The 14,791-nt window shown below is 38.3% G+C and overlaps 1 protein-coding gene across 3 annotated transcripts in view; it reads right to left on the bottom strand.

The window, feature by feature from the left end:
* Positions 1-14,791, bottom strand: part of USP24 (ubiquitin specific peptidase 24) — a 145,247-nt gene that overhangs the window by 30,464 nt on the left and 99,992 nt on the right. For all 3 annotated transcript variants that reach the window (XR_014054482.1, XM_081492694.1, XM_081492695.1), the window contains exons 39-50: positions 13,934-13,995; positions 11,589-11,780; positions 10,502-10,619; positions 8,182-8,326; positions 5,644-5,763; positions 4,884-5,009; positions 4,155-4,253; positions 2,943-3,025; positions 2,424-2,565; positions 2,083-2,202; positions 1,442-1,662; positions 484-608 (exon numbers count right to left, since the gene is read on the bottom strand). Coding sequence is in view for 2 of the 3 variants with exons in the window: in XM_081492694.1 (XP_081348820.1) it covers positions 484-608; positions 1,442-1,662; positions 2,083-2,202; positions 2,424-2,565; positions 2,943-3,025; positions 4,155-4,253; positions 4,884-5,009; positions 5,644-5,763; positions 8,182-8,326; positions 10,502-10,619; positions 11,589-11,780; positions 13,934-13,995 (1,553 nt within the window). In the remaining variant the exon portion in view is untranslated. The remainder of the gene's footprint in view (positions 1-483; positions 609-1,441; positions 1,663-2,082; positions 2,203-2,423; positions 2,566-2,942; positions 3,026-4,154; positions 4,254-4,883; positions 5,010-5,643; positions 5,764-8,181; positions 8,327-10,501; positions 10,620-11,588; positions 11,781-13,933; positions 13,996-14,791) is intronic.

Here is a 14,791-nt window from a genome sequence, read left to right as displayed (position 1 = left end):
ATTGCTCAGTCATGTCCCACTCTTAGCGACCCCACGGACTGCAGCCCACCAGGTTCCTCTGTCCATGGGATTTTCCAGGCAAGAGTACTGGAGTGAGGTGCCATTGCCTTCTCCGCACATACTTCTACATAAGTGAAAAGGAAATTTGAACATTTTAGTGGACAATTACTTCTTCTGAAACTATTTTTAAGGTTGAAATTCTTTCAAGTTGTTCTTTAATATTAATTTCTCACACTTAACTTACTCCTTACCCTAGGACTGTTGTAAAGAATCAAAAAAATTAAAAATATCTTGTAAGCAGCTTGAACCTTCTCATTCTGGCTATCAAGGAGTTTGTGGATATAAATGGCTAGAGCAGCTGTAAGTAAAAATAAATAAATAAAATTGGTTCTATCTTTATAAAAAAACACTGCCTTCAATTTGATAGAAAAGTACATATTAAAAAATAAAACCAATGGAAAATATACATTTGTAAAAACTTACTTTGATCATAAACTTTTGGTCTATATTCTCCTCCAAAGCATTCATACTCCAGGGTCTCATCATTTAGGTCAAATTCTTCTATAACTGTGTCATTAAATTTATACCATTTTCCTTTTCCACATCCCCTACAGTGCAGATTTGATAAAACAAACATGAGGTTAAAAAATCAAACTTCCATCCCCAGCTTTCATCTCTATGTATTGTCTACACAGAAGGTAACTACCATTTGAAAACACCTAAGAAAAACATAACAAAAGTTAATTCAGTTTCTTAAACAACTTTTCAGAATAAAGGGATAAAACAGTTGCAATGAGTTTCAAAAATCCAATGTGGGAAATAAGATCAAAGAGCAATGTGAAAGCTGCTGCTCTACATAAGGTAAGTGTGAGTAACAGTAGGGCAGAGGGAGCAGAGGACAGAGACAGGAGGGCAAGGGGAGTGAAGGAGGGATACAGGAGGATAGAGTGTGCACAGGAGAGAGACAGGAGGGCAGGGGGAGTGAAGGAGGGGTACAGGAGGATAGAGTGTGCACAGGAGAGAGACAGGAGGGCAGGGGGAGTGAAGGAGGGATACAGGAGGATAGAGTGTGCACAGGAGAGAGACAGGAGGGCAGGGGGAGTGAAGGAGGGGTACAGGAGGATAGAGTGTGCACAGGAGAGAGACAGGAGGGCAGGGGGAGTGAAGGAGGGATACAGGAGGATAGAGTGTGCACAGGAGAGAGACAGGAGGGCAGGGGGAGTGAAGGAGGGGTACAGGAGGGTAGAGTGCGCACAGCAAAGAGACAGGAGGGCAGGGGGAGTGAAGGAGGGGTACAGGAGGATAGAGTGTGCACAGCAAAGAGACAGGAGGGCGGGGGGGGAGCAGAGGAGGGAAACAGGAGGGCAGGGGGTAGAGGAGAGGAAAAGCACGGCAGAAGGAGAGACTGCTGGAAGGGTGGAGTGGTATGAGAACCGCTCACCGCCTATCCTTGATGAAGGAATAGTAGTGGCCCGCATGCGCCTGCCCACTATGTACAATGACACCGACAAGTTCATAGTTTTCTGTGAGGGCGACTTTTTTTCGTGGAGATCCTCCACCTCCCTGATCTGTACTTCGCCCGTTCTCACCAACTTCAGAAGATGAATCTTGGCGAGCCATTCCTGAAACTGTGTAAGGCTCCATGTTTAGCATCCAGGGAAACTATTTAAAAGCAAAAACAGCAAATTAATGATGTCTAGCAACATACAGGGCCACACCCACTGAATTCTGTACAAATAAGAGGGATGTGTTTTCCTAATTTAAGCAAGGAATACCCTCCAATTCAAGCACACAATCTCAGAGTGGCTCACAGGTCTGGGAAAGTGTAAGTGTCTCCGGTTTGAGCACTAAGGGAAGGCTTCCTCTTCTGTCACTAGGTTGCCTTCTAGATATGAAGGTTATTGTCCAGAGATCTGCCTGGGCCACCTGCCACTAGTACCAGCAGCTTAAGACATGGGGCTGTGTACTTCTCAGAATGCTAAGGGTTCACATTTTAAATGAAATTTGAAGATACAGAAAAGAAAACAATAAAGAGAGTGCAGTAATAATGGTTATAAAAAAACTAGGAAAACAAAAAGTTACCCTTATTTGTTCATCATATTTAATGGAGCGTCCACTCTCCCAGTCAAATCCAAATCTCATCAGGTGAATGACCAAGACACTAGGTAATGATTTAATACAGGTCCTTTTCACTGTTGTTCTCTAAAGAGAAGCAAAACCCAATTATTTCCATGGAGATGACAAAACATCAAAGTAATTAATACAGAGATCATAGATTTGTACAGGGTTTTCCCATCTGTGTGAACGCAAGTCATGACACAATCTAATGGAAGTAACAATATGAGGTTAAAATTGATCTTATATAAAACATAAAACACGAACAACAAATTAAACCTATTTTTTCAAATGGGCAAATGTAATACCTTTTCTTTACATTTTTCGCAGTAATACGCATTACTTCCCTCGAGAACTTCTCCTCTAACAAACTGGTCCAAAGAAATTTCCAAACTCTGACAGGAAGTAACTCCTAGATTGAGAGCCATGAAAGCTTCTTCACGCTCATATCTTGAATAGCAAACAACAGAAAGACCATGATCAACAATGGGATGAGAAAATCTTGAAATTACCACAATACTTGAGGCTAAACCTAGAACTGCATTCATCATCAGTGTAATTAACACATACCTTCCCTCATCCTTCTAAAAGTAAACTACCAAATAAAAACACCAAATTTTGACCACTTAGAACTGCTTAAAATTAAGAGTTTCAACAAAGGAACTTTAGAAATGAAACCAAAGAAATTTAATTCAAAAAACATACATAGATCCATTAGGAGATATATCTGCAAGCCTCTCAATGAATAAAAAATCTACACCATATTAGAAGAATCATTCAGAAAGGATGATGGTTATTTTTTTGATGTCAGTGTTATTTTCACTAACCTGTGAGGACAGTCTTTACAGATTTTCTGATCAGAATAGATGCCCTGAAAAGTATTCTTAAAGATCTGGTCTCTCCCCATTTTCTGTTGAAATATAAAGTTAAAATTCCAGCTGACACCTTTAGAACTTTCAGGTTGTTTATACAGAATTTTATTTATTTTTTAAAAAATTTATTTATTTTAATTGGAGGCTAATTACTTTACAATATTATAGTGGTTTTTGCCATACATTGGCATGAATCAGCCATGGGTGTACATGTGTTCCCCATCCCGAAATCCCTCCCACCTCCCTCCCCTAGAATTTTATTTAGACCTAAACTTTAAAGCATAGATTTTAATTTACCCAACAAAATAAAATTAGTCGGCTTGATAGTTTAAGCTGGGAACTAATGAAAGAATTACAGCCCGCAGACCCACTGTCAGAGTAACACAAATAATCAGGAAAGGAAGAGCACAGCCGTCGGCCACACTGGCGACAAGGACGGCACGCTCCACGATGATCTGAGTCCTTCTCCTCTTGCCACAGTTACCAAGCTAGCAGTAACTCTCCATGATCTCTTCCTTTTTCTTGTGGATAGAATGCTACAGATTTGTAAGTTATTTTATTTTGGGCCCCCTGCAGTAGAAGCAGAGTCCTAACCACTGGATCAACAGAGAAATCCCTGTACATTATTTTTTTTTTTTAAAAGAAATGGGTAACTTGTGCCTTGTGATGAGAGGAGAGGTAATGCAGGCAGTGACGGGAGGCTGTCTGTCTGTATCTTAGAAGGCGACACCACTTAGGAAGTTTGTGACATGTTTTACTGGGAGAGGCAGGAAGCTCTGGGTCACGTAACCACAAACCACTTCTGAATCTGGTCCTTTCATTCCCTCTGACAAAGCAAGACAGCTCTGTGCAGAGCCATCGGTTCACTGCTGACAGCAGCACTGCTCTGAGGCAAGGTTACTTCAATGTAGACACATAGTGTGTAGCTACAAATAGTTATTATTATGGGATATAGGTTAAGAATTATATACAAGTGCCAGATGAATTAAGAAAATAAATCTGTAATCTATAGTGCTCTGTATATTTTGATATTCAAACCCAGATGAAATTAATTACAGTTGTGGTATTAAAGATAATCACTTTCTGATTTGTAATCCCCAATTCTAAAGCACTGTTCTCATGCTAGACTTTGAGAGAATGAGAGGGAAAAATGCAAGTTTTTTCTACCTTGAGATACTCATCCATCTGATCGATGAGACTGGTGAAGAATTCATATGCATCCTGTTGTTCTCTCACATAAAGTTCTTTGTTCCACATCTTGAAAATCTATGTAACAAGAATTAAATACATTGTTGAAGGAAAAACAGCAATTTCTGAATATGGTAGAAAAAGAATGCAAGAGAGTCCTTAAATCCTTCTAAAAATCAAGTTCATTATTAGGATATAAAAGTTTTTACTGATGTGAGATTAGCTTGCATTCAGCCATCTATGTTTTTCCTCAGCCTCTTTATAATAATAAGTGTATGAAATCATATAGGGTGAGATTTAAGGTCAAGGAACAGTTTCTCTCTTAGAAACTATCCAATCTATGGGGAAAATACAAGGCAAAACATAATACAGCAATGCTTTAAAAGAATATTCTTTATTTATAGGTATTCGTGAAATTGGCATATGTTCAGAGGAATAATTTGAACAAATATTTCAGACAGATAAGTAAGAATAAGGGGAAATAGCCCAAACAATTAAGACTAGCAAATCTCTAGAAATTATATAAATGACTATTTTCAACATTCTAATCGCTTCAAGAAGAATGGTAAAGATATTTCTTTCACAGGTTCTTGGCAATGGCATTAGTCTAGAGTTAATAAACAAGAGACAGTTACCACTAGATAAAGAATGTAGCCACATTCCAAATAGCTAACATCTTTCAATCTAAAGAGTTACTGGGTGAAATACCTTCCAGAAGTTCTCAGGTACATAGTACTGTAGTTTGCTTTCCATCAAATGCCCAAAGAGAGACTGCACTTGGTAGAATACACTATCATCTGGATTGTCCGTGTCATCATCCACTGAAAGTAATGACTAAAAAGAAATTAAATGTATTAAATTAGAAATATTCAATAACTTTCAGAAAATCTTGATTTCTATACTACAAGTACCCACACTGTTCTTTCAGAATGGCTTGTGTGTTTAGCTATGGCTACAACTCTGCGTATGTTTAGCTTCAACACTTCTAGCTAGTATAATAATGGACAAATCATCTCTGAGCTTCTGTTCAGTTATGAAAAACTGAAACAATAATAGCAGGATCTTTACAAGAAATAAGTATGACATAATGACACAGAATATTCTCAAAACTATTTACTGCTATATTTTAACCTACTAGTAGACTATTACAAAGTGCAAATGATAGAGTCTAAATATTTCTAAAAGAGAAGAAGCATTAGTAGCTTTATGGGATAGAATTTGAGAATAATTTAGGACTTAAAAATTCACATTAGGTCAAATTCATCTGTCAAACAGGCAGTATGAGACCTCAGTAGATTTATAAAAGCTTATGACTATGGACAACGTCATCAATACAGACTTCAGAAGCTACTACAGAATCTCTAATTATGTTTAGTTTTAGTAAACCCCAAAATACAATATATGAATATGGAACAGTTCTCAGGCACACACATTTACGAAACTAAACAGAAAAGAGGAAGGAAATCACCTCTGGGAGACCAGGTTGCATATATAGCTGCTGGAAGACTGCATTCATGTAACACGTAGCACCACCATTCCTCAGCCCCACAAACCCTGAGCTGGACCTGCTATCCACGGGGGGAAGGTACTAGGAAAGAAAGGAGTAGAAACCATAGAGACAGAGTTAGTATCTCTGCTACCAGCAGACTTCCTCACAGCTATGTCAGATATCCCAGAGGAAAAAAGAGAAACTTCCAAATGTATCCATCCAGTGTGTCAACGAGCTATGGTAGCAAACCTGTGTCCACAAAGCACCTCTATAGATGCAATGCTATTCTAAAATGACTATCGTAGTGTTTCCATTTAGTTCCTAAAATACCTCCCATATATGAAGCATGTATTTGCACATTCACTACATAGTCATGCATTTAGTCACTTCATTATCATTCAACAAATATTTCTTTAGAGTACCCTGTGCCAGGGATATGAGAGAGCAGAAATATATTTGGTCTTTGATCTCAAGGAGCTTACATTATATAGTAGGATAGACATTAATTAAAAATATTGATACATATTTTCAAACTGAGGTAGTACTTTGAAAAGTAGAAAGGGTTCTGTGAAGCGTTTACTACGAAGAATCCTAACATGTCTGTATAGTCAAACAAGGCTCATATTCCTTCTCTTACTTTCAGAGAAGGTAACATTCTTCTACTGAACTTCCTATAATAAGCATGCAATTAAATAAATATGTAAATACTGTAGCATTTTACTTAAGGATGTTTTGTAATAATGCAGATTCTAGTACAGTGTTTTTCTAGGTAGAAATAATTTAGAAAAGGTATCCTGAATAAAGTTCAACATGGCACTTCTCCATGTGAAAAAGGATACTGTAGTGACACACTCTGAAATGTGATTATAGTAGAATTTGGTGCGAATGCTATGACCAGAACCATGTTTTATCTGCATATACCAAGTACCCGTATCCATGTAATAACTAACAAACTGACAAGACCCTGGAGGTCTTCTGGACTGAAAGGAATTGCTAAATATCATAAACTTTTCACTAACATTCAACATACACTTAGAGCAAGGTGATTTTTATGATCTAATTAACACTATAATTTATTTGTAGTCCAAAGCACAGATTGAAAAAAAAGTTGCAAAATAAGAAAAAACTGGTTCATATTCATAACAATGCTAAAAGTGTATTTATAGGACAAATATTTTCTTGATTATGCTGATATAATCTTCGGCTTACTAAAATAAGATTGTCATTTTAATCTGATTATTAAATGCATGTAAAACTTACAGCATAGCATAAAATAAGCATTATAAACTAAACAGTTCATACCAAAACAGCTCCCAATTTATGCACACATTTCACTTTGCAAGTACTATTTCCTCTATTTAGAACACCTGTTCTCACTTCTTTCCCTGCCTGTTTCACAGTACTCAGCTCAGGCATCCAAAGGGGTGAGACTGCCTTTGTATGTTAGTGGAGGATGCTTTACAAGTGTCCTCCTGCTCCTGGTCTGGTGCTCCAGGGCATCTATCTGCAGCTTATTTCCCTCTTGCAGATGTTGACATGGCCTCTCATGTCTGAAATGACCTTCGCACCTTGCCTCAATTGGCTCACTACTGTTAATGGCTCTATTTTAAATGCTATAATTTCTAAGCAGCATTTTAAAATACCACCATCTGGTGTCAAAGTGCCTCTCTGTTAACAGAGCATTCAGGACATACCTCTATCTAAGGGCTGGAATCATATCTTCATTTTTGAGCTCCAGAAGCCTATAGCACCTCAATGCATGGTAAACTCAATGAATCTTAGTTGAATTTAAGTGAACACAGACTAGATTGTGCCAGAGCCAGTGTTTGTTTGAGTTTGTAGCCCAAGTGCCTGTCACCGTACCAAGCATAGTTTCTCAAAAAACAGGCTGAAATGCTAGTTTATACTGTGAATAATTATCACTTGACTTAAAAATGTCTTTTTTGGGGACTTCCCTTGTAGCCCAGCAATGAAGAATCTGCCTGCCAAAGCAGAGGACACGGGTTCGATCCCTGGTGTGGGGAAGATTCCACAAGACTAGTGGCAACTGGGCTTGTGAGCCACAACTACTTAAGTCAGTGCTCTAGAGCCTGTGAGCTGCCAACTACTGAGCCCATGCTCCACAACTACTGAAGCCCACATGCCTAGAGCCCGTGCTCCATAACAAGAGAAGTCACTGCAATGAAAAGTCTGTGTACCACAACCAGAGAGTAGCCCCCACTTGGCCACAACTAGAGAAAGCCCTTGTGTAGCAACGGAGACCCAAAGCAGTCAAAAATAAATAAGTAAATAAAAAATAAAAATTAAAAAGTCTCCTTTTTTTTTTAATTAAGAGGGTACCATGTAATGTATTAGGATAATACATTATTGCTAATCTGAGTAGTGAACATGATAAGCAAAGGAATAACACTGACTTTCTTTGTGACTAGGATAATGCAAACATAGTTTTAAAATACTATGTTTAAACAAGAGCTCATTCTAAAAAAGATTAAGTGCATCAAGGTCTAGAAAACTTACATCAAACTCCTTGGTAAGAGCAGGATCAGGTTGATGATGCATAGAAAGTAGTTCTTTTGTAATAATTTGAAGATTTGAAGGTGAGCTATCAGCCAGCATGACAAGGACTTCGTAGGCTGCCAATCGGCTATTCACTGTACTACACCTAAAAGCAAAAGACACAAGTGAATTTCAATAGTGAATAGCTTACTTAAGTCACTCATTAAATTAAACCAACATTTGAAATGAAAATATAAGAGGTACAATCTCTAAAACAGGGTTAAGTCAGAACCCAGAAATCTAGTGGGAGGTGATCAGATAACAAAGGAAGAGACCATGAACAGAGGAAGGATGATTATGATTTAGAGCTAAATATCTTCTTGGCCTGACGATGAAGTAGCAAATCTTTCCATTATGACTCCAGAATACTGTTATCTAAGGGATGGATTAGCAAGATATAGAATAAAGAGTCTGAAAACTTTACCAAAAAAATAACATGGAAACAACTATCTTTCAATCAAAATAGGTAGGAAGGAAAGTTTTTGTAGATATTACCCTAAAATTCAAATATCTACATGGCAGAAAGCTATACAAATCAGAACAGACACCCATAAACATCAAGGATACTAGTCAACTTTCTATTTTGCTGAAAATGTGGAGACACAAATAGCTTGCCAAACCAATTTGTTTATAAAGTGACAGTGAAAGATAACTAGCAAGCATTCTGCAGGAAACCAAAGGCTTCTTTACTACTCCCCTTTAATAGAAATCATTTGGGGAATGGACAGTAATTTCTCACTGTCACCTAAGCCATCCTTGCATTTCTTAGGAGGTCGCAGGTTAGGAAGGATACACAGAAAAGAGGACATCCAACCTCTGAGAGAAACACTTATGGAGTGGAGTGTAGGAGATGTGTTCAAGAGGGGGCTGAGGGGCATGGAGATCAGAAATGCATCAAGCACTGAGGATACAGGCCATGGACCTGGCACTATCCTCTGCTTCTTAACTGTATTTTTGGGTTGCAAAGGACAGGTAAAGAATGAATAGAAGGTACCATATATATAAATCTATTTATACATTAAGAAGTTCTTTTGTTGGTGTGATACAAGAATAGTATTAGTTGTGAAGAGAGTTTCTGTGTATTTTAATCTCTTGCTGGCTTTAGAATTTAGGTGGGACAAGGCTGTGAGTCACTGTGATAAATGAATACCATTCAGTACACCAGGGAGCGATGAAACAAAGTGTTTCCTTTTCTATTCAAGGTACTGTATATGATTTAAAATCAACTCCTTGTTGATGGATGTATTACTGTTCTAATAATAAATACAAATGGAAGGATTCATGAAAAAAAATTTCAGTGGAAACTGCTGAAGATTTGTTTTCTCTGTTCACTGAAAACTGAGATAATCACGTGTTTCCACTGCTCTAACAAAAGACTCTTACAGACCTAGCACCAAATCTTCCAGAACAAGACTAGGGCAGGGGTAAGGACTGGGGTCACAGTGTGAAGGATATCCCGAGAGTTTTAATGAAGATTACCTAAAACAGATTTTGCTAATAAGGAATTTCTAGATACAGAAATATCTATACATGATAAGACACCTCTTAAGATTTCATAAAATATTGCTTATTATGCCTTGCCCATTTCAATAACTACTGAAATTGTATGGGAATTTTTTTCACTGGTTAAATTCCAAATCCTCAGTTTCTTCAGGATTACCTCAATTAACTCTGGTTTTCATGAGAATAGAACAAAGTAAGTTAGGTTGAGAGCAAACAAGATGGCAGCTTGTAGCTGCATCCTCCTCTCTCCAAGAGCATAAATAGCATCCACGCAGGGTCAACACTGTGAAAGGATCTTCCAAGTTTCTACCCATAAAAACTGGTACAAAACTGGATTTTAAAATTACCACTGTAGTAAATCACTATCAGTTTTAATTATCAGGACACAGTCAATACTCAGCAAATTGCAGGGTTCATGCACTAAAGCACCAACGCTTTTCTCCTCACAGAATCCCTCAAGACTTGGAGCCTAATTTACTCTGGAAGCAATTCTTAAAACCTCAGTTTCTCTCGGAATTTGTTGAAGATCAAGTTAACATTCTTACTCTTCCATCCTGATGATAATATCAGTACTAGCATATTTGCTCAGTAATACTATGTGCCAGCAGCCTTTATCCTAAGCCCCCTTACATGCATTTCTTTACACAGAGGGTAATATCTTACAAGCTATACACACTCACAAGATGGAAGACAGACTCCAAGTTAAGAAAATCTTTTTGGACTAAAGTTTCGAATTAGAATTTTTACCAAAACTGAACACAACGTGCATTTTCCATACTTTGGATGAAAGTCCTGTTGACTGATGGCGGCACTGCCAGCTGGAGAATGACTATTTAAAATAATTCTAGAAGCTCGGAAAAGGAAGTCATCTAACAATGGTTTAATGAGTGATGAACCTGGAATAGAGCATAATATTCATGTTGAGGATGAACACACATTTAATTCAAAGATCCTGTCTTGCACTTTCATATCAGAGCAGCAAAGGCACCTGCGGCCACCCAGTGGCAGGACACTCAATCTACTTGACGCTTATTTTTTGAGCTCTTATAGTACCTGGCAAAGCTCTGTGGGGCAGCAGGGTGGGGATGGGTGGGAGAGTCAGGGAACGGGATACAGGGATAGACAAGTGCAGGCACCTTCCTTTAAGAGCTGACAATAGAGTGAAAGGAGTTACACTTTCACTTAAGGAACACAAATGCCAAGAACACCACAAGGCAGATAGTTTGGGTGAATAATGTGTTTTACTCTGGGCATAGGGCGAGTCCACATAAAAGGTCTGAAAACTTTAAAAATCTTCAGGTAAAAATGATGTGCCCCACCTCACCCTGGTTTAGGATCACTCTTTTCTATGTATCCCCAGTAGCCAAGAAAATTTTTATAGAACTTAGTTTGTGCGATAGAAGTGATAATCAACATTTTGATTTGCTTTCTGAATATAATTTATAATACTGAATATGCTTTTACAAATTATATATGTATCCCACCACCCAGAGGGCAGTGGTTGGGGGCTGACTCTTTAGACAAGAATAATCTGAAAAGAGGTAAGATACACAATGGACTATATTTTATAAAGTATATAACTGTAAAAAAAGAGAAAAATCTATGATTTATTTTTTTGTTACTAATAAGTTACGTGATCCAACTATTTTGAACACTATAAAATTCTCTATATGGTTTAATGACACAGATAAAATATACCTTATATTGGTTAGCCACTAAAATTCCAGACAATCTTCTATTGTCTGAAGGGTCAGTTCTCTATGGAACACTTAGCACCTGCCTTATGTTCCCAATTTCACATAACGCTATGGCAATATCTGAGCACTGAGGTACTCTGTCACATGATAAGGTGAAGTAATAATTACCAAGCATTTCCTTTTCTGCCCCACAGAGTGAAAGAAGGGTCTTGATGAGCCGTAAGTGTCCTGCTAGTAAGATGTTGTCTGCTTCACTGGTCTCACATTCAGCTGTGCGATTGGGTTCAAAGTTATCCAGCCAGGTAATCTCATCTTCAAGCATGGTAGCTGGGCTGATTCGTAACTGCTCCATTTCTGAAGCTAAGACAGAAAAACAAGACAAAACAAAAAACATTCCATTTTGAAGAAAGAAGGATTTCTTTTCATGGAGTCAAAATCCTGAATTAAAGTAATAAAGCAAAGACAAGTCTCAATCTTTCATCTCACAGATTACAGAAACTGTCATTGACGAACAACTGCCCAGGGGACTATGAAAGCTCACACATGTCTGTTCCTTCCCTGCCTCCTCCTCTCAGTCACAGATTAAATGGCCCTGAGTGCATCCTCTGTGGGTCACGGTGCTCGTGCTGGGGATACAAGCTGAAGGGGACAATCCTTGTTCTGAAGAAGTTCCTGTTTGGTGGGTGTGAACAGATGTCCCAGGGAAGGAACCCTTCCAGAGCAGGAAGTGGTCAGTCAAGGGGTGAGAGGATAGCCAGTGGTCCCAGTGTTACCTACGCCTAGGGAGCGGCAAGCTCTGTGGAGGAGAGAGGAGTCCACAGCGGGTGGCAGGATCCAGGCTTCCAGACAATGAGCCAGCCTTGAGAGAACTACTCTGCTCTTTTGAATTCAGTATTTTGCTTTCCCCTCCAAACAAGGATTGAAAAAAAGATTCCATAGTGGAAGCATAGACTAGCAGGGAGAGCAAGAGTGATTTAACTCTCTTCCCGGTGCACTGGGGCCACAGGCAAGCAGGGCCCCACGGGGTGAGATGGAAAGATACTTCAAGTGACACTGTGTGTCCTGGTTTCCTCATTCACAAAACAGGGCTATCACCTACACTGCAGGGTGCTGTGTGTAAAGGGCCTAGTATAGGCACTGGCATACAGACAATACTCCAAAAATGGCAAAGACTGCTCATTTCAAAACATATTCCCACTCTGCCCTCAGTATCAATGAAGGGATCTTGGATCCCTTACTTGATGGCTCAATGGCACAGAAAAGGCCTCCACTAATAACCTGTTCATGCATTCTGAGGATGTACATGTCCAGCCAATTCATGAGTCCAGTTCTCAAGCAGCAAAACAGAATACCCTCTGCAAGTACAAGCCACAAAGCAAACCTTTTCAGGCTGCTGCCTAATTCAACACTGGAAGCTTGGTTGAAATATGCAGTGCTAGGCTATATGGACATGTAGTCCACCTACTTCTCTAGACAGTGTAGGTCTTATTCCTGAATTAAGACACAGACTGCATCATCTCAGGTTCCAACAAAACCAGTGTCACCACAGTGCTCAGAGTACTCTGTCCTCAGCTTTTGAGGGGTACTCATGAAACCCAGGATGGCGTCTGCTTTAGAGATGCTGCTGAGGCTTCTTAGTCGCTCTGCCTTCATGTGTCCGTTATCTGAAGGCCTTCGTGTTAAGTTTCTTTTAGGTTCTGTGTTTCTTTCGAGACACCATTCTGTTTCTTCCTCTAGGGTATTGAGAACAACCGGAGAAATGCGATTCCCTTTTTACCTTCGTCCTCCAGGAACCTCACAACCTAATTCTGCATATACATAAGGTATTTTTTTAATCTCCTGGGCTTGACATTCTTTTCCAATCAATGCTTTTGTTGATTCTGACTTTCATTTTATTTATATTTATTTATTATAAATCTTCCCTATAAGCTTTGTGTAAAGGGTAGGAAATAAAATTGTCAAACTCTTGATTGGAACAACTAAAATTCAGAGCATTCCAACGTGTATTTGCATTATATAAGAGTAAGTACAGATGATTAAAATATAAACACTCTAACAACAGTGTTTCTAACAATGATATTGCAAGTCACCTAACACTAAACAATTACCTGACTTCCATCACTCACTTCTGTTACTATCAACATATCACAACAGAGCTTCCATCTTTCCTTCAAACCTTCCAAATTGTCAGAATTGACTGTAATGGAGAGAAAGATTCTTCCTAACAATTCTGTATCAGTGTGATTAAAATACGAGCCTTTGACAATTTTTAATATCCACAAATCTCAATACATTAATGATTGGACATATGATAGGAGAAGAGCTAATTGGTACATGGGGTTACATACTATTGTAAAATATTTTCAAGAGCATAAAGTTCAACTTCAAACAATAATCATAAAGTTGTTTATATCTCAGATATATTAAGTTAGATTTTAAAATGTCTGTTTGGCTTTCTTTTCTAGTTCTTCTCAACCCCTCCCCTGACATAAATCAGTTAGACATCTACTTACTTGTCAGATCATCTAATAATTGGCACCTCAGATCAAAATACTCCATGCACTGGGATAATAGTCTAAAAAATAGATAGATTTGAATTATTAAAAAAGAGGCTGATTTGAAAATAAAAAAATTTCCTTATAAGTTAATAAAACAGATGAATAAGATAATTTTCCTAAGCATAAAAAACTACATTAATTCAACTTAAGTATTTCAGCAAGACACACACTAATGATTTTACTTATACAAATATAATATAGGAATAATAGTGTAAAGAGAAGAAACTTACTAAATCTATCACATTTTGTAATGATGTACACACTGACTGCATATATAACCCACTGGTTACATTCACTGTTCAAATATTAACTGATACACACTAAGCACCTACTACATGCTTGGAGCTGTTCTGGGGACCAATGAACAAGAAACAATGGAGACAGACAACAGAGGAAAAACACATACATATGTCAGTTGGTGATAAGAGCTAAGAAGCAACATAAAGTGGATAAAAGAAGAAAGAGAAAGGTAAATTCTTTTTTCTAAGGTGATCAATGAAGCTTTTTTTTTTTTGCAATTATAGTAATGAAGAACACAGGTTTAGGTTTTAAAGTAAGGTGGACCTTACTTTTAATCTTGGCTCCACTACTTATGGTTCAGACAGTAAAGAATCTGCCTGCAATGAGAGAGACCTGGATTCGATCCCCTGGATCGGGAAGATACCCTGGAGAAGGGAATGGCTACCAACTCCAGTATTCTTGACTGGAGAATTCCATGGACAGAGGAGTCTGGTGGGCTACAGTCCATGGGGTCGCTGAGTGACTAACACTTTCATTTTCCACTACTTAATAGTTGGGTGTTCAGGGATGATT

Source organism: Giraffa tippelskirchi, chromosome 5, assembly GCF_054371585.1.
Source record: "Giraffa tippelskirchi isolate mGirTip1 chromosome 5, T2T-mGirTip1v1.2.pri, whole genome shotgun sequence".
Classification (NCBI taxonomy): Eukaryota; Metazoa; Chordata; class Mammalia; order Artiodactyla; family Giraffidae; genus Giraffa; species Giraffa tippelskirchi.
This window is presented reverse-complemented; position numbering and strand designations above follow the sequence as displayed.